At 44.7% G+C, this 19,952-nt stretch overlaps 1 protein-coding gene across 3 annotated transcripts in view; it reads right to left on the bottom strand.

Moving 5' to 3' along the window:
- Nucleotides 1–158: 158 nt before the first annotated feature.
- Nucleotides 159–19,952, bottom strand: part of PRRC2B (proline rich coiled-coil 2B) — a 49,472-nt gene continuing 29,678 nt past the window's right edge. The window contains exons 17-32 of one of the 3 annotated variants that reach the window (XM_009286940.1): nt 18,786–18,985; nt 17,816–17,961; nt 16,463–16,604; nt 15,760–15,842; nt 14,860–15,051; nt 14,526–14,720; nt 14,002–14,088; nt 12,939–13,043; nt 12,175–12,367; nt 10,761–10,858; nt 9,968–10,095; nt 8,569–8,809; nt 6,955–7,131; nt 6,184–6,275; nt 5,474–5,594; nt 159–5,012 (exon numbers count right to left, since the gene is read on the bottom strand). In XM_009286940.1, coding sequence (XP_009285215.1) covers nt 4,872–5,012; nt 5,474–5,594; nt 6,184–6,275; nt 6,955–7,131; nt 8,569–8,809; nt 9,968–10,095; nt 10,761–10,858; nt 12,175–12,367; nt 12,939–13,043; nt 14,002–14,088; nt 14,526–14,720; nt 14,860–15,051; nt 15,760–15,842; nt 16,463–16,604; nt 17,816–17,961; nt 18,786–18,985 — 2,341 coding nt within the window. In that variant the 3' untranslated portion in view covers nt 159–4,871. The remainder of the gene's footprint in view (nt 5,013–5,473; nt 5,595–6,183; nt 6,276–6,954; nt 7,132–8,568; nt 8,810–9,967; nt 10,096–10,760; nt 10,859–12,174; nt 12,368–12,938; nt 13,044–14,001; nt 14,089–14,525; nt 14,721–14,859; nt 15,052–15,759; nt 15,843–16,462; nt 16,605–17,815; nt 17,962–18,785; nt 18,986–19,952) is intronic. The other 2 variants (XM_009286941.1, XM_009286942.1) reach the window with 2 other exon arrangements.

Genomic DNA, 19,952 nt, shown 5'->3' with positions numbered 1-19,952 from the left:
GGCACAGCAGCACCCCAAGAGCTGCGTCCCCCCCTGCGTCCCCACCGTGGCATGGCCACCCACATCATTTTTTGGCCACCTCCATTGAAGGGGGGGAAAAAAACCCAAACCACGTATGCAAGCCTTTAACCAAAAGAACCAGACAATAGACTTGGGAATTTGAGAAAAGCATAATCTGCTTTATTTTTTTTTTTTTATTTTATTTAAATAAGGAGAATTCTTTCATATGGAAAGAGCTAATACAATCACATATTTGAAAGGAGAAACAATAGGTACTGAAACGAGGAAAAAGGGCAATAAAGAGTGTGCCGCAACTGGCCTGGTGATTCCGTGATTCGAGTTCCGGTCCAAGTAAAAGTTTCCAAAAAATATAAACAGGTTGCACGTTACACAATTATCCATCGTCTGCCCTTTCAAATATCTGGTCTACATGAAAAGACAAAGAGAGGAAAGGCCAAAAAAAATTTACTATACAGGTCATGAGGTTAAAAGCTTTAAGGAGTACAATATCCCCTTGAGAAACAACAAATGCAATTTATACAGAACCAGAGGAAGGATTCCAGCTAAGGACAACGCCTCGAGACATGCTAAAGGGTGAGCGCCTCACTGCTGCTGCTGTGATTCCCAGGGGAACGGTCAAGGTTGTGGCTGCAGACATCTTGAGGAGCCGGGACGAGCCATTAAACCCAAGCAGGTGTCTACAGCCACTAGGAAAATCTGGTGGTCTTTGGATTAAAACGAACAATAACACAAAAGTAGTTGGACTGCTGCTGTCTCTTCACAGCCAGCAGTTCCACCGCCTCGGCAAAAATGCACCTTTTCTGCCGATGGGCCACAACTAAGTATCCTGATGCCTGTTGTAAATTAATTCTTATTCACAAATGCATCTTTCTTACAGGGAAACTGGGCTGTTGTACGTCAAAAATAACCCACGCTACAAGGAATTAACCTGTGCTTAACCAGTCAGAAGCAAAACAGAAGGTTAACAAAATGCAACAGAACAAGATCTTGGCATGCAGTGGTGCTCGCTTGAAAGTGAATATAGTAGCCTGCCGAAAGGTGAGACATAGCAAAAATGCTAAGCTCATTTTTTAATATATATCTATAAATACACAGGAACCACAGGGCAGCTTGTAGCTTTGCAGCATTCTTGCAAGGAAACTGTTAAATGGAGTGCCTCTGCATGAACACAAACACGTATGGAGTTCAATGGGCTGCAAACACATTCAGAGTTACTGACCACTGTACAGCTGCCACATGGCAGAGCCAGGAGCGAATTATGGAAGATCAACAATAATACCTGTTTCACTGGTGACTGTGCTGCTTCCATTTGTCATTAAAAATATACTGGAGCACTTTTTTTTCCCCCTCCCCTTCCTTTTTTTCCTCCCTAACCTTTTTTTTTTTTAATTAAGAGCTAAAAGCAGGCTGAACTGGAGAGGAAAGCAGCACTGAATGCAGCTGCTAGGCCATGAATCACTGCGTATAAAAGAACCGGTTACACATGTGCTTCAGACCTTCAGCTGAACAAAAAGCAGCAAAGGCAGCCTCTGAATATTTCCGCTTCACCCATTGTTGCTGAAAATATGGATTCCACCTCTCCCTCCCACTGCACCTTTCTAGCAGGAGCCTGCAATTTGGTAGCTGATTTCCAGTCAAAGCAAAAGCAACTCACAAAGGAACAAATCATTAGGGCCCAACCCTTCAGCGGTGGAGATGGCAAGCAGAATTATCCCCCTATAAACCATATCCACCTTCTATACATCTCAACTCTCCTCTTCCCCAAGCTGAACTTGTATCAGCGTACCAGCACCCTTGGCATTTCTGCAACTTGAGGATCAGACTTTCCTTTTGACTCAAGAACACCACAAACTGCACTAACCTTGTACTAGCTTTAAAGAAACAAACACAAATATATGCCAGAGAAGAAGGATATTGCACCTTAGAAATTTGGGCTCTAAAACTGCTTTCCATTACACAAAACTCCGTTAAGTGAAAAGAGAGTCTTGCCAACTGCAGCTGACAGTCACGCAAAGGTGAGGAATGGAATGAAGCTCACATGCATTTCTTGGCCTTTCCTGCACAGAATAATTCAGACATAATATATAAATAGAGCAGTGAAACAATTACTTTTTCACCTAGACCTACAACATCAAATACGTATAAATAAATTCTAGTGTTTTATTCTGTTGGGGGAAGGAATGGAGGGGTTAAAAGAGAGAAGGGTGACCTTTTTCAACAGGAAGTATTGTAGTTCTGATGGCATTTACACCAGAGGGACTGCAATAACTTGTATCTAGCAATAACCCAGTTCCTCCAACGCATTTGACCATTTTAAAGTCATATAGGTGGGAGGAAGGAGGTTAGTGTCTTTGTAAAGCTTAAGTAGTGTGTGTAGGGTAGGAAAGAGATGAGAAGAGGGGGGCTCGGATAAGTCTCTTTAGCCATTACAGTTAGATTCTGGGCTGATACTAGCTAGGGCCAGCTGGGCAGAAGGCTAAGGAAAAAAAAAAAAAAAGAAAAAACAGACAATTCTGTTGTTCATGGTATTCCAAGGAAGAAAGTAGAAAGGGGGGGTGGGATGACTTACTGGTGGAGCAATCTTTGGAAAATGTTGGGAGCAGGACTAGCAGATGAGGATGCACGTCTGGGAGACGTCTGAAGGCTGGGGAAGTATTTGTCGCTAAATCTCAAACCCTGTACTTTAAGGAGGACGCTAGAGAGATGCTGGCACACTCTGCTCTGAAGTTAAAAATCCATAAAACATGAGGGGGGGGGGAAAAAAAAAGAGCTTTTACTTTTCTTAAAGTACCATCCTATCCCTTTCCCTTCGGGTTCTCTGCCACAGTCAATGGGGACACTTGTGGAGAGGGGACATTACTATGTCTAAGTTAGTTTAGGTTTCTAAGCTCTTTAAAGCTACTGTATAAAATTCTTATTTATACCTAGCTTAAAACTTCATATGCATCCCTAGAAAGTTATGAAGGCTCTTTCCCAGAAAGGGCGGAAAAAAAACCCAAACGAAGAAACAAAAACACCTTTCAGATCCCTTCCCAAATACATTCTTTGTTCAAAATATCTTCTTTGGAACCACCAACAAATGACTTGCTGCCACCTAGCAGAGGCAGACGGCACAGCCAGTTAGCAAGCTATCATCTCCTGCAAAAATGAAGTTTTCTTTCCCTCACTTCAGAGTGACCAGCCTACTTTACATTTTGAAAAAGCTAAACAACACAAACCAAGTTAGCTGAAAGTAGTTGAGTTTACTTAAGACTACTGTCAGCTGAAGGACTCCAAGCACTTTCAGGAACTTGTAAGTCCATCCTAAAAATCTACACACACATGTATGCACATAAACAAAAACCAAACTACCAGAGAAATAAAACCCCAACCCCCTCCCACTAGGACCTTCCTTTCACAGATCATCAAATATTGGTAAGAAGGTGTAAGGTGATGACACTGTACACACACTATATGCAACTGCATCAGAAGTTAAGAACCCTTTGCTGTTCATCTGGGGAAGGAGAGTAAAAGGATGATTCCGAACTGCCTCTGTAACCATGCGCTTCCAACACAAAAAAACGAGGTTCCAAGTGTGCTAAAATGGCTGTCTTGCAGAGGGGCTCCCTTACCGATGTGTTTCTATGCAAATTTTACAAAAGGCCGTGAGTTAGAGGAACAGAAAGCAAGACCTAGGGAAAAGGGAGAAGAGCAAAGCTTAGGAGAGCAGCCCCAAGGGATGAACACAATACAGAACAAGTCCCAGGAGACACGAAGAATTAGAGCGGCCAAGGTAGGGAGCGTAAGAGAGCATCACAACTACAAAAAGTAGTCCATACAGACCCGTTGGCGCCGGCCAACTCTTCTGACCCACGTGCGGTGAGGAGATTTTTCTTAACAGATTTTACATTTCGTAAATCTATGATTTGCATTTTGTTGTGTGTTTGGCAGTCACTAAAAACTCCCAAACCCAACAAAAAAAACAAAACCCTAGATCCAGATGAGCTTGCAACAGAAATTTGGTGGATTTTTTTTTCCTTAAAACGAAAATGCCACATTTTGTTGTGCACAAGGCACCCCAAAGCTACAATTAAAGTGGTGCAGGTTTCAAGATTAATGCACTGATCTACTATATACCTTTAGTACACATTTACTTCTAACGCAAGCACTGCTTCTAGCTTAAAACAAAAATACTGAAAAATTAATGATTGCCATAACTGTCCTTTGTTTTAATCAAATAATCTGAAAGGCTAAATCATCTGGGGAAAATATACCCAAACAAATTCAATTTAGAAGAGTCATGATTCTCAACGTAGCACAGAACCGTATATAAAACTAAGCAGAGTTTTGTCAGAACATAATTTTAGCTGAAGGGAATTCTTTTCTGGAAGGAATGAGGAAAGCAGAAAGAAGGGGGGAAATGAGAGAACATATAAAAGTTCTGCTATAAACAAAGATATAGCTTTTTTGTAAAAACCTCAGCTGCCTTTAAAATGAAAAACCTCAAACTAACCCCTCTCCCCCAGTTGCCACTCTGCTAAGACAGAAGTAGGGAAGGAGAAGGATGGGCTTTGCAAAGTGAGCGATCACAGCTACCTGTGGATGGGGCACGGGGGGAAAAAAAATAAAATAAAAAATGGCTTGAGCCACTTAAAAGTCACATGGTTGGTTTGTTCTTAAAGCAAGCAGGTCAATGTCATATCCACTGTTTCAAACTGCTTTGTTGGGAGAGGGGCTTGGATGATGTCGCTGTAGTCAGTCAATGTGGGGCGGGGAATAGATCTGGCGAGATTTTCAGAAGATCCAGTGGGGTCCAGTCTAAGCTGCAGTGCCTCTCAGGCAGCAGGACCAGCTGGGCATCAGAGGTGCTCCTAGGCCTTGCTTTCCTCCACTTTGACTGCCTGAGGTTTGATCGCTCCTGTGCGCACTGGCTTCATCTGGTTTGTGGAAGCTGTTTCTTGCAGCTTTACTGCTCCCAGGTTGGCTTTATTTTCATCCACCCGCTGCTTTGCCTTTTGACATACAAAAACAAAGCATTAGCTAGCACAGAGACCTCTAGGCAGATATAAAAAACAAACTGTGACCACCATTCATGCAAGACATCAGATTTGCTCCAAAAATCAGGTATTCCTTCTACTCCATCACACTTTGCTGTCCTGAAACACCCCACATGTAGGATCTCAAAGTGTCTCACATGTCTGGCAATGCAAATAACCCATAAAAACTCAACATAAAACAACACGGACACTGTAAAACAGGTAATCCTCTAGTCTCTCCTGACTTTCAAAATTACAGAGCATTACTCTTGGACTCAGTATAACACCCACCCACCCAGTCCTCCCTGCCGGGAAAATAACAGCTCCCACATATAGCCTCAGTACACAGGCCTTTCTGCCACTCCTCTTAAGTCCAAGGCACAAACATGACTATTGAAGAGCAGACACTGTTGGGTCAAAGTCCTGATGTACACTACCTGTTGTACATAGTGTCCTTGCACAGAGCCCATGCTAACTGCTGGTCCAGACGCCTTCCCGCTTGGGCTGGCAGAGCTAGGCCTGGAAATCGAAGAGTCGACAATATTCATGGAGTAAATTCTACAATGGAACGAGAACCTTATTCATGTGTGAAAGAAAAAAAGACAGCACAAAGCAGCAGTAAAGAAGGCACAAGTCTGTGCTGCGCAGATCAGTGAGCTCCCCAGCCCAAAAGACAATACATGGATTGGTTAGGAGAAAAAAAAAAAAATGCAGTAACTGCATGTCCCAAAAGGCTCCATGACCTGAAGGTTTGGTATGTCTAGACATTAGCACCTCTCATCTTGAAAGGACCATGCTGGAAACTAAAACATTTATTCCATGATCCTCAAATTTTCCACCTTAACAAGGAACACACAAAAGCACACACCAATTCCAATTTCTCTTTCAGACTCAGTAAACAAGTAACTTTATGCACTTCCCACAAGCACAAAGGGCCAAGTCAGATACACGCTGGCCCACATCCAAAAATGAAAGCCACAATCATGGATTTTGATACAAGTATTTGGACTACAGTTAAGCACATTCTACACGTGAAAACCCAAGTGAATCTTGCACAGGGACGATGCATGCACCATGTCACTGCAAGTGGGGAACACTACTTCTTCCCCATTCTGACTACAGAGGCTAAATCCTGTAAGCGTTTTACCTGTACGTATGTGGTGATGGTACAGACCCTCCGGAGGACATATTCTGTTTACCATCGGAGAAATGAAACCCTTTCATTTCCATTTGGGAGGACTACAGAGGAAAATGAGTGAGAGAGAGTATCATCTTTGCATTCACAAATCACTCATTACTTCATATAAACACTTAAGCCACATCTTTGCCCTTCTACCCATCGTGCCCATTAAAAGAAGAAACATTTTTCAGGTGAAGAAAGTGAGGCTTGTAAGTGAAATAATCTGCTTGTATTAAACCAACAAGCCAGCAGCACAAGCAAACACAGAACCTGGAAGTTAACTGCTGTGCTCTCTCTCCCCTGTAATAGACAAACTTATGATACGAATCCATCAAACCAGACATGACATTAATATACCTACTCAAATGGACAAGCTTCACAACAGTGTGAAATATCTGGGCAGTATTCCAACTGTGTCTGGAGCTCACCACCCCTCAAGCACTCTGGGGAAACCTGTGTAAACATGTAATAAAACTGGAGACTCCAAACTGGACCAAGGCAGGAGGTGGCTCCCTGGAAACAGAATGATGACCAGCAGCAAAACCTGAGAAACTGCTGGCCTGCACTTTGGAGATGAGGGGAAAAGGGCTCCTTCAATTTAACACCAATCCTTGGCTTTGACATTTAAGGATCCCAAACAAGCCAGGCTCCCCTTGAACACACAAGATCAAGGAGTGAAATTTCAATGCAGGAGGGGTTAATGAATGCCAAGATGAGCACGCAGGAGTTAATCCTTACCTCCCTGCTGGTAGCAAGAACAGAAGGCTGGGATCCAGGAGGGAGAATTCTTCGGGGAGCTCCTACAGGCAGGTTTTGCCCCTGAGGAAGCTGGATGGACTGTGGTAGAATCAGGGGCTGCTGGCCAGAGCCATAGCGGGGCAGAGGAAGCTGTGAGCCAGGCACGGGCATTGTTAGCTGTGTGATAAGGACAAGTAGTTACTTAATGGCAGTAACAGTCTTGTGTTTGACATGCTGTCTCCTATACCCTGAAAGCACGGCGTTGCTAAAAGGAAGCTCACAAGCAGTGCAGTCTGGCACAGAATAAATGCAAATCAATGGAACAGAGGGACTTCCACACTGAAACGCATGTTCTGGTAGCGTTGCCAACACCCTGTCAGCCGGGCTTTTAACGTGGCATCGATTTAACATAACTGCACTCGGACACAGGGCTTTCCTCCTTGCCTAGAACCTTCATCCAGTCTTCCGCATCGTTGCTGCATGAGCGTGTTTTCTCTTGGTATGATGGCAGTGTCAGACAGCTCCGTGTCAGGCGTTCTGTTTGCAGCCTTGATGCCCAAACCAGAAAGTCTGCTACACTTTCATTCCAAAGCATTTTGGGGACTGGACCTCTAGAGAAAGTGATGGTGACCTCAGCTCTATGTCCTGCAGTGAGCTTCAAACTGATGATGGTAATAATTAAGAGTAATTTAAAAAAATGCAGCTCAGGACTCAAGAGCCTCCTGTTCCCTCTGATTCATCTGGCAGTTCTCACAACTGCTGGATTCGGGAGGTTCTATGACAACACTTTGTAAAATCTAAGGCTGGCAAAAGAGACCAAGTTACTGCTTATGATGGATAAAGCATTTCTTCAAATATTTAGTTTGCCAGTATTCTCTGTATTTTCCTCAACTAAGTGACTTTCAGGATTAACTCTTTATGTCAGTCACAACATAAAAATCCCTCTTTAAACAACAAATAAACCTTAGCATGTTGCACAAAATCAATGTAAGATGAGTTTAATAAAAGTATCAAACTTCTCCAGAGAATCAGAACACGTGTCCACAAATACAGCTATGCTCACAATAGGATTCAATGTCTTTATCTGAACCATGCTTTACAAAAACTTTTTCACACAATGAAATTCTTGTTAAGATGTTGCCAAACAGATCAGCAGAAGTTGTAAATAAGACCTGGATAACAAATGAATTGAGAAGATAAATGAGGTCCTAGTTACCCTGGAGCCGAGTTAAATCTGGAGACTATTGGGATTTAGGTCTCGGAAGAGGTACCTTTAAGACAACTATTGCATCATGGCCTCCTGTGCATGAAGCACTGCAAGGTTTGATTTGCATGAAACGTCTATATTGAGGGCGAGGACTTCCAAGTTACAAAATGACATCTCAGCAGGGACAGACAAGTAATTAGCAAGAATCTCATTAAATAAGGTGCTGCATGTTTGAAACAATGGTTCACAGGACAGAGTCTCTCAGGGAAATCTTTTGCCTCTTTACGAAGAGCTTAGTTCACACAAACACATGACTCAGCACAGATACTAGTTTCAACCCAGTCTCAGAAACAAGTGGCTGTGAAAAAGCCTGTATAAGGGAGTGGCTTGCAAGCCCTGCTCCTAACCTGTGTAAGCTGAGAGTCCATCATCTGGGAAGCTCCCATACCAGCCGCCTGGTTTATCTGGCCTTCATAAACCAGCGTCTGGCTTCCATTCATGGGCTGATAGGGGGACCCAGACTGGGTTTTCACCACCTCCAAGGGCTGCATGCCTGGGAAGGCGGAATATGGAGGCTTCAGAGCAGTGCCTCCCGTCAGGACCATGGTGCTGGGTTGAGACAGACTGGGGTGCATATACACCTGAGACCTGGAGAAGAAAGATATGCTCAAGTCATTACACAGAAAACCTTTGGCGACTACACACACACACAGCGCCAAACCATGCTCAAGTCATTACACAGAAAACCTTTGGAGACTACACACACACACACACAGCGCCAAACCGTATCTGGCCTGCAATCAGCAAGCAGTTCTCAGACTCTACTAAATTGAGAGCTTAGAAATAAGCTGTGATGCCACTTTCCATTTTAGTTACAGGGGTTTTTACTTTACCACTTTTAAGCCCTTACAACCATGTCCTTGTGTTGCAGGAATATTCAAACAGAATGACATTGTGTCCTATCCAAAGTTTATGTATCAATATCCTGCACAATAAGCTCTGGATTAGTAGTGAGGGAGGATTCAGGTTACCAGAAGTCTGCAGCAGTTTTGCAAAGCAGAAAAGAATCAGGAGTTTCAGATTCAAACAGCTCTAGCAAAATAAGGGGGTTTTTTTAAGCCTCAGTGTCTAGGTTTTTGAGGCCTTGAAGGACTATTCTGTTCATTCACTCCCATCTCATGCAGGAATGGGGGTACAGAGTATGATTCCCACAGCCAGCCCAACTCTGAAGTGGACGTCTCATTCCTTCAATTCTAGAAAGCAGTTCCTGTAGCCAAGTACTGTTGCTGTTAACACTTGTGTTTGATTTCCTAATTTGAATCTTACTTTTTTTTTTTTCTCCAAAGTGCAGGCATTTATTTTGTTCTTGTCTTGTAGTTTGTATCTAATAAAAAGAGTTATTTAATTTCATTATGCAAGTACTCAGCTCTGATCAAGCTGTCTCTTCATCTTCTCCCCAGTAGTAAGCCAAATAGAGTAAGCTGTAAGCTCTGGGTTTCTCACTAAGTCTGCTTGCCAGCCCACAAACCTCCTCTTTCTACATCAAGATTTGCCTCACCATTTGAGAGGGTAGGTAGAGCAACTAAATATAGTTTTCCAAGGGTAGTCTTTGCCATTTTCCTACAAAGAAACAAGCTACAGAGAGCCTTATGTGCCCCAATATCCTTGCTCTCCACCCCGGCTAGGGGAAGGAAGCAGGATGTTAACAAAGGGGGAAGAGAAGACGAGTGTGGAGTATCTGATCAATGTACCATCAGGAACATAATAGTTCAGGCCACAGGGAAATGAAAAAGTGGAAGCAGTTACCTGAAGGGCTGTATGGAGCTGTACATCTCCTGGGACTGGGAAACAGGCAGACCACCCCTCAGCCCAAGCTGAGCTTGGGCCTGTAAGGATGTGTGGAGGGAAATAGGAATCTGTTGAGCAGCAGCAGCCTGCAGAAGAAATTAAGATGACTGAGAGGTGCAAGAGGAGCCAAAAACTCTCCCAGGCTGTTAAAAATCCTTCAGTTTCCTCTGTGAATCAGTCTGCCATGACAATTACCTATACTGCGCCTTTACCAAGCCCCTGCATCATTCCACAGAACAGCAGCACACTGGCAGGAGAAGATGCTTCATAGGCACCCAAGAGGGAAGACTGATGGCTGCAAGAGGCATTTGATGGACACGAGGGGACCAACGTGCTCCACACACGTTGTGCAGGCACTGACAATCCTAGCACTCACTTGCCTGCACTCTTACCTTGAAGGGGCTCTCCCCAACCCTATCAACACCCTATTTACTAAGGCTAGTGAAATTGCTCATCGGTATTGACTGACTGAATTTACTGAAAGTCACTTCACCTCACACAGATGCCTCAGCATCGGCTTCAGTTAAACCCAGTCCAAAGGCACTGGTACAAAAGGGGAAAAACCCCTCATTTCCCTCCCTTCAACTTCACTAACCTGTGACACCCCACTGGGAAGCAGCATTCAAGAAACCTAAAGGGAGCCACATCTAAGTTCCTTTGGGCTATCAGAGAGATAAGTGACCCCTCGTTTCTTAAATGCCACCCTGAAGACTCCTTGAGAAACCACTAGCTAGTTGTATTTCTCCCTTACCTGTTGGTAGCTTTGCTGCTGAGGTATTGTCTGAGGGACCAGGCGGGGCTGACTTGCAAACACATGGCCATCCAGGTACAGGGGTGGAATATGGTTACCTGAACAGAGAAGGCAGGCTGTAAATTCAAGGTACAGGGGAGATACAGGCACAGTGGACTGCAGAGACCTGCAGGTCAAGACTACTTCCTACATCTTGGCAACCAGCTCAGCAAGTCAACACAAACATAGTACCCATTCAGAAGAGCCTGTGAAGCTCCTAAGTCCACATACCAAAGCCAGCAGCCCACTTACAGTAACAGGCTTGCTGAGAATTAATCATTCCTCTCTGTAAGAGGCTAAATGTAAACCCAGGTTTCCCACATCCACAAAAAAAGTCAGAGACACTAACAGTTCAGGAATTGGTGAGCTGCGCTTCAAACTGTTCCTAAATGCCAGAAACCTGCTCTGCAATCATCTCATCCTTGCAGCTAGAGGGGACAGAAAGAGCAAACATGGTGTTTGAGACCTTCACACAAGAGATCTAAAAGCCATATTCACCCCAAGGGTGGCACCAATTAGAAAGTGCTGTGCCCCTCCTGCGGTTCTGTGCAGATCTGAACATTTACATGGTTCATGGTATTTACAAGCAAAATTAGGGTGGCTGGGGAAGGAAATCGCCTGACTTGGAACAATCTGTTTTCCAAGTGGAAGCTAGTAACAGAGTCACTACAGTGGCCCACTCGCTATCACTTCTGCCCAGCACATTCCACTCCATTCTTGAATTGAGGAATGAGAAAGAAAGTGCATGCACGAGAGGTCCTTTGGGACCCAGGAGTCAGAGAATCCAAGTACACTTTTTTCCAGATGCTCTCCCTAATTATACACACTATCTAACATGACTGAGCTTAAGCTTTCCCTCTGTAACTCAAGGATAGCAACACCTTCTCATCTCCCACAGTTTTGCAAACTGTAAGCAAGTTGTGTTATTACGTACAAAGAGCAGAAGGTGCTCAGAACCCGTGACAAACAGAAAAGTCTTAAACAGCAAAATGAGTAGAGGAATGGTTGATACTCCTATCGGGACTGCCGAAGTCTCTCAGCCATAGGTTTCTTCACTTCCCTTCTATTCTATTGAGCGCACAGTGAAGGGTAAGCAGGATCTATTGAGATATCGGAGACTTGCCGCTACACAGGGAAAGTCGTCCTTGTGCTATTTTGATACTAGTCACACTCAAGTAACATTCTCCAAAGTGCAGAGACGACGGTCCCCTCTTTCTGTCTTGCCTGAATTGTTGTTAAGAATCTGTTAAATACCAGCTAGCCAGTTACTTTACATGGAAGCTCTTCTCACCATGTTCTCGTCTACTAGAACCTGAGGATGATTCCTAGATACCAACCAGACAATGCAAATACTGCTGCCGCAGTTTGCGGGTACCTGGAATAGATGCAGAAGGTGCTACGGACGCCACAGGCATAGGAGGCATAGAAACTCCACCAAAAGAGCTGTAGCTGACACCGTTGGAAGCTCCAACACTGGAAGGAGGCTGGATGCCTGAACCCGCGCCTCCTGGGGAGTTCTGTTCTGGTAAACTAGGAGAGTTTTCCCAAGCTTTACGAGCAGACTCCATCTATGGAAATGAAGGACAATAACTACAGACAGTTCAAATGGGGAGGACAATACTGAAGCCTAGAGTTGCTCATCTATGACGTATTAGTTCAAATTCAATCTAGTCTAGTCATAGTGGAAAGCTGGCAGGTCTCAGGTCAAGTGGTTTCACACCAATTCCCAATGGGCAAGCATCCTTCACAAACACTCAGTCCCCCTTGGTATTTGCTGGGCTTTTTGGGTTTGGGGTGGTGATGGTTTTTTATTTTGGGGTTTTTGTTTGGTTTTTTCCTTCTTTAAACCATCAGGCACCTAGGATCCCTGGCCAGCCACCTTACCCAGCTACTGAAGTAATAGGAAAGCTCTGTTGCACCTGTTCTAAAATCAGTGAGGACTTCAGCATCCAGGACTGTTGAAACACATGCCCTTCCACCCATGCTGAATAGCATATATGCACAACTTCTACAGAAGCTAATTAAAGATTTAGCAGTACCTAACAAAACGCTCTGGGAAAGATCTCTCCATCCTCACTACTCTGGCCATGGAGACATGGCATCCACACCCAGGACAAACACACATGCCAGCTTGCTTACCTTAAGAGTAAGGTCTGCAGTGGGGAAGGACATTGGGTTCAGGCCAATGCACCGCTGGAGGTGATGATCTCTTCGCAGAATGGGAATAGACTGCGTTAACCCTGCCTGAGGGGAGATTCGTAAATAGTGAACACTTTATAAAGTCTTGCAAGAATGTCATGAGCTACCAAGGCTGACAGAGCCTCAGCTGGCAGCTCTAGTAACTACACCTCAAAGGATTCAATCCTCAGTGGTACCGCAGGAGTTAAGTACCACATTCAACCGTGATCCATTCTGCTGTTGGAATAAATGAAGCTTTGGTGACGTGCAATGACACTCTCTATGTCGAGTTACACCAGCTTCCACTTAAGCACCAATTTGACCCAGTAACTTCAATTTGCAGAAAAGTTCTCCCTCCTGTCCCATATTTGGAGCCTACCTAAATTTCAGTGCTTTCTGAAAAAGCACTTCTGAAAAGAAACACCCTTTAAGACAAACCTCCAAAATCAAACAGCCTACAAACCTGAGGACTTTTCAAAAGCAGCTTTGTGAGTTTCTCACATTGCTGTCCACAGCTGAGCTATAAGCTGGGCTTTCAGCGTGCTCACTCTTTCACACATAATAATGAAATACCCAGATGGCTGGAATAGGCTAGGAAACCTCCAAAAGGACCTGACTGACAAGTTACAGTTCTCTGCCTTGCTGTGGCAGATGAGACCTTTGGAGGAAGCTGGCAGCCTGGGCCTAAAAACGCCACTATCTGCATCGTGTTCGTTACCAGCACTCTCTTGTGTCTCATGGGAGGAGAACGGTGATCTCCGAGATCTGCAATACCTCTTGCTTTACACAGGTCACTGAATGATAATGGAGTTGCTCCCTATGTCACTTCTGAGCTAGTGATGCTCATTTTATCAAGGTACCTTGAGGGCACAGATTTCCATTACGGATTTTAGTCACGTGTGCTGCCTAAGCATTAAGGGTGAAGTCAACTGCAAAGAAATATGCTTGCTCTCTTTGGAAACATCTGAGGCTTAACTAAGGAGCATCTCCGATGAATCAATGCCAAAAAGAAAAAAATACTTACATTACTGGCCAAGGCATCCTGCAATTTGGTGACAGGGTTAGCTGCAGTGCCAGAGGCAGAACCAGGTGGCAAGCTGAAGTCAGAGTCCTGAAAAATCAAAACACACAAAATTCAAATCCAGGTCCAAGGGCCACCCATCTGCTTCTCATGGTTAATGACTTTAGCCTGAATCATGACACTAGAAACTAAAAAGACTGTCTTCCAGTAAGCCTTGCTGGAAGAGAACAAAAAGACACTTCTCAGCACTCAGCAGCAGGCAATCCCCAGAGGCACACAAAGGCTTAGATGGCCATAATTTTGTCCCTCACCTCTGTTACCACCCCAGCTGGTCCTTGGGACAGTATTTCCAAGAGGATATTATGTGTTTGCCAAGACATCTTGAGTACCTGGTTTGTGTCAGTAATGAAATCTAAGGCAAATCTACAGCTGGAAGCTTCCTCTAAATAATCCTTCTGCCTCAAATCACCTTTCATATCTCAACAAGCTCAAATCACCAAGAAGATAAAATTAAATTCAATCCTCACTTTAGGATTTACTCCAAATTCAATGGGTGGCACAGGAAGTACAGAATCCACGTGAATTTCCACCCCGTTAACAGGGGGAATATTCCCTTCCAGCCGTTCCGTTCCCTCCGAACCCTTTCTGTTTTTCAGGGAGCGTTCGTTGCCGATTGGTCCAGGCTTGTGTTCCTTGTTCTGTCCTGAGCCTTGATCTGAATCCTTAACAGGAAAGCAGAGAGGCTGAGACACAAAGACTGAATAACCCAATCTCAAGCCTTAAAATTGCTATCAAGAACAACACAACCGCTTCACAAGGTCTCTCGCTATGTGCTCTGGCTTGGCTGCAAATCCAGATTACCTTTTTATCAGATTGCTTCTGCACTTGCTCCTTCTGGCAGTCAGGCTTTGGGTCCACCAGGCCAGCCCCATTCATCTCCTCTGGTTTGAGGGTGCCATATGGAGAACTGCGCTGAGAGGAGGTAGCGGAGGATTCCCGAGACTCCGCGCTCAAGTCAATGCCACTATCCCCCTGGCTGCCTTTAAAACCCTGCTATGCAAAGCACGAAATGTGTTAAAGCCCTGGACTCCGACCCAGCTCCACAAAGGAGGAAAAAAATCCCAGAAAACAGCAAGATCATGTCCCCTTTTCAAATCATATTCTTGGTTAACTGCAAAGGAGTTGGGCCTGACCTGCAGCATCCCTTGGCTGCTGCTTCAGCTCTATGCAACCCTGAGACAGGTTAACCAATGCACCAACCGGACCATGGCTTTAGAATAAGGAAAAAGCGTCCCACACAGCAACTAGGCTGAGATTGCCGCCAAACTCATTTCACTTGTGACCCAAACCAGATTTGAACTCTGGTCTCCAGAGGTGAAGCATTCAGGAACCTCCTCCGCCCTCCCTGCATTAAGGCTACAGCTACACACTGCTCACAGGCATGAGGCACACAAACATGACCTATGGGATTCCACCATCCTCGACCACACTCTGCGTCCAGTTAGGAGCATAACCCTTGGAATAGCTCTACCAGACGGTTACTCCAGATTTATACCCACATGTAACACCAAGCAGCGCTTGGCCCTCTAGGTCAAGATTTGAGCAGCATCAAGCTCAAATTAGAACTGCAAAGAGACAGTTTAAAATTGCACAAGCAGAGCTGAGAGTCGCTAAGCACAGATGGAGCAATGAGAAGCATAAGCCACCTACGTTAATATTTTATACACACAATACCTGAACGGCACATTAGGTGCCACTTACCTCAGTGGTGCTAGATTCAGTACCATTAAAGGTATTTACAGGCTTGCTCCAGGAATCACTGCCAGGAGACTGAACGGAAAGAGCTGGAAGAGAAGGGAGGGCAGGGTTCAGCTGCTTGAAACACAACTGTAAGCACATTTTGTACACCGTGCATGTTACACTATTAACTTTCCATTTCTAGATGTGAGACAGGGCATTTTCACAACCTCAGAGAGCTAGTGCTGCCCATTCACCTGAGACATGACACAGCACAGAGAAAACGGTGTGGAGAGCAAGGGTAGAGAATAGGGAAGCGATTTCTTAGGGAACATGAAAACAACAGGAGAAAGAGCAGAGACAGAAACAAGGGAGGCACTAGCTATTCAGGGCTAGAAGATGAGAAAACAGAGGAAGGCAAAGTAAGGAAATGGCTGAAGTAGATCCAGCCCAACAGGCCAGAAAATGCTATGTAGGATCTTGATGTTACAAGACGACCCAAGAAATAGATTAGGAGACTGACACGGTCAACAACAGGAGGAGGATGGCTGAACAGTACAGCTTTGAACAGATGCTACTCCAGATGTCTGCTAGCTCCCCTCCCACTTCCAGCACCAGACAAGAGAAGGTTGTCTCCTCTTAAGCATGAACACCCTGTCCTTCCTGCACACACCAGAGGATTCCCCAGCTGTATGAAACGCTCCAGAACAGACTTGCTCAAACTTACCTGGGCTGTTACTCTCCCAGATCTCTGTGCCCAGGCTGCTTCCAGAAACGGTTACATCACTTTGCTCCAAGCACAAGCTGTTCTGCTTCTTAGCAAATCGAGGAGGAATGCGAGACTGAAGGACGCGGGCCTTAGCTGGTGCCTGACAGAGAAAAGGCACAGGCTGTAAGACCTGTCACTGCAGCGTCTGCTGCTGGCAAGTTCAAACCCTGGATTTCTAAATGCTGCAATGTGAAAAGCCCCCAACTCATGTAACAGAACCATACAAATAGTTCTGACTCCCTCCCCGTTTTTTGTTTTGTTTTTTTAAGTGGACCCTGTGGCTACTGGGAGGTTCCCCCAGTCTAACAAGGCAGTGAAAAAAAGCTGCCTTCAGCAGCATGAGAGGTTTTTTTTTTCTTTTGGGGAGGCGGGGGGATAGGATACAAAGCAAAGCAAAATTAACACTACAAGACTTGCTCTGCTTAATTCCTCTCTTTTACTCCAGCTAAAGCAAGATGAATTAATAATTTCACAATACAGAGATGGCTCTTTCACAGAGCCAAGATCTGAATAGAAAGAGAAGCACATCTCTGCAACTGCAAGACCTTTCCCACTGCACATTCACACGTTGTCTTCAGCTTAATTTTAAAGATGCCAAGCAACCAGGCTTTTATAACTTTGCTTGCGAGACTCTCTGAACCTACCACAAGCCCTCCTTGTCAGGAAGCATTTCCCAACGATACTCTTCATTTGTATTTAGTCCTCCAGATTTCACTAAGTCTCCTTTCATGCCAAAATATTCTCTTATCACCCTAGAATCTGCAGTCTTCCAGTACACGTAGACGAATGCCCCCCTCCTAAACGTTACTTAACTAAGCTATCCACACTGCAGTCTTAAACCTTTTCTTGTAAATCAACTCCTTTATTTCTGGTCAGGTGCCCAGACACAAACATGACACCTCCGGCAAGGAAGCTACCACATCCTGTTCTAGCAATAACACACTGTTGACACAGCAACAGTGCAGAGGTCTTCCACCGCTCACTGCTGCCCAATATCCCACCAACTACAGCCAGCAACTGGCTTAGCGAGCCAAGTTGCTTTGGATGATTGCTTTAGAAAACCCTCCTTTAACTCACAACTAACAATTCTGCTAGAAAACAGTAACAGTCAGAAATCTAACCATCCTTTTCAGACCGATGGCCCCTGCCCATCAGAGCCAAAATATGTTTCCGGGGCCTAATACAGGATCTGTACTACTTTGGCCAACCGCATGTTTTTCTGCTCATCCAAACGCTTTTCCGGGCCCTGCTCCTCTGACTGCAGTCCAAACAATGTATCAGGTTAAGCTTTTTCTGCCTCCCTTTCCTTACCTGAGCAGCCTGTTCCTTCTTCCTTCGCTCTTCTTCCAGCAAACGACGCTGCTTTTTAGTAAGAACCTCAATGAAGCCTTCGCCTGCCATAGAACCTACTTCATTCTCTTCTGCTGTGTTCGACACCCGATTATCAATGATGGTACCTGAACAAAGCATATACAGGGGAAAAAAAATAGCACGTGTGTATGCATATAAAGCTTTATAATTGCAGTAATTTAGAGTGCATTCCAAATAGGATCCAGGCTACAGGCAAAAAAATTCAGCCAGCAGCACTGCAGCTAAGCTTTGAAAACTAAGCCATGGTAATCTGTTGAGGTTCACCAGTCACTTTATCCTGCAGGGCTTTGCTCTCCTCTGCCTCAAGATGAGCACGCTCCAGCTGGGAGAGCTTGGGAACGTGAGCCATGTGGTAACCCAGGTAACTTCAGCTGTAGTATCAGTTGAAACAAACCTCACACCTTTCCAAGTATTAGCAAGGACAAAGCAGGCACAGGTACTTTTGAAAACACACTCATCACCTCTGGATGTAAAACCTCTGTTCTACGAATGGCAAAAAGCTGAGTCATGGCCTAATGCCAATGGTTTCAGAGATACTCATTTCTTGCCTCCCTGCCATGAGCTCAGACTCAAATTCCCCACTCCAGATGCTCTTTCAACTTCCTTCACACTACGTAAGGTATTTTGGGCTTGAAATTTAACATCTTAGATAGAAATATGGAAATACTCTCCCTAAAACCAAACTTTCTGACAGTCTGTTTCTTCTATAGAAAGTTTGGGTTTAAAATTTAAAACCATCTTTGCCTTCCAGGTTTTCCCTATTTAGATACACTAGAATTTTCTTGTTTGTGTAAATAAATGGAAAAAACCTAACCTGATATTTAAAATTACACTGGATTCAGTCAGTCTGGCTTGAAGTCAGTCACAATGTTTCTTTAAAGGGATAACACAAATGAATTAAGACACTCACTTCCATAACTCAGTTCAAACTGTGACAAGGCCTCTCCCTTCTCACTTGCTCTTTGTGCAGTGGATTTGGGCTCCTTCTCTGGCTTTTTACCTGGCCCCTCAGCACTCTCCGAGTTTGCATGGGAGGCCCTATCCAAGCTGTAAATGGAGTGGCTGCTCCCACCACTGGTGTTGCTAAGGCCCCCTCCTTCTTCTGGAGACCTACAAGGAAAGAAGGCAAAGGAATTAGCTTCATCACCAGAAGATGAGCAAAAGTAGCAAGAATGAAACATATGGGCTATATTTTCTTTACCAGTTTTCTAATCGCACCTCATCCTTCCCCAGCCTTTGCTCAACTGAAGCAGACATCAAATTCTGAGCACACAGCCCATTACAAGGGTGTTACTGGGGAAGTGGGATGGAAACAGAATACCTGTACTCATGAGTCAACCAACACACTGCCCCCGCAACAAAGCTAACACCCTAGCTTGTCCCTACGAGGAGGGCTCTGTGCTTCTGTACAGTGTCTCCTACCCTCCTATGACACTGCTCTAACAGCTCCCCTGCTCCGCTTTTCAATTAACACACATTTCTTGGCAAGCATCGGGTGAGGGGAATGGAGATGGGGAGAGGCTGGCGACATTGAGGGAAAAAAAAAAAGTATGATTTTCCCACTTTGTTTCTCCCAGAATTTTTTTGCCCATTTGACCACCATCCACACATCATTCCCAAGCGTTCAACTCACAAAAGAGGCACGGTTAAAGGAGAAGGGGGGGAAAAACCCAGCTTCCCCCTTCCCCTACCATCCACACATCATTCCCAAGCGTTCAACTCACAAAAGAGGCGCGGTTAAAGGAGAAGGGGGGGAAAAAAACCCAGCTTCCCCTACTTTCCCTTTCTACCTGCATGCATCTTTCCAGACATCACCTCTCCTCTCCCTTATTTCCATATAAACTACTATTAGTTACTACATCCAGGAGTTGGGGAAGATGGGTCACAAGGGGACAGAAAACAAAAGAACAAGTTGCCTATTTATCAGTGCTTTAAACCCAATACAATGCAGCTGCACAAGACTCTCTTTCTCCTGTTCCTGTTAAAGGAAAAGGGTAACAAGGGAGCTGTCAAACTGGCCCAGGACCAAGGCCCACCTAACCCAGTGTCCTGTCGATCATCAGATTTTTTACAAGAC

Source organism: Aptenodytes forsteri, unplaced genomic scaffold (assembly GCF_000699145.1).
Source record: "Aptenodytes forsteri isolate BGI_AS27 unplaced genomic scaffold, ASM69914v1 Scaffold136, whole genome shotgun sequence".
Lineage (NCBI taxonomy): Eukaryota > Metazoa > Chordata > Aves > Sphenisciformes > Spheniscidae > Aptenodytes > Aptenodytes forsteri.
Note: the sequence above shows the minus strand (reverse complement) of the source record. Positions and strands in the feature narration are given on the sequence as shown.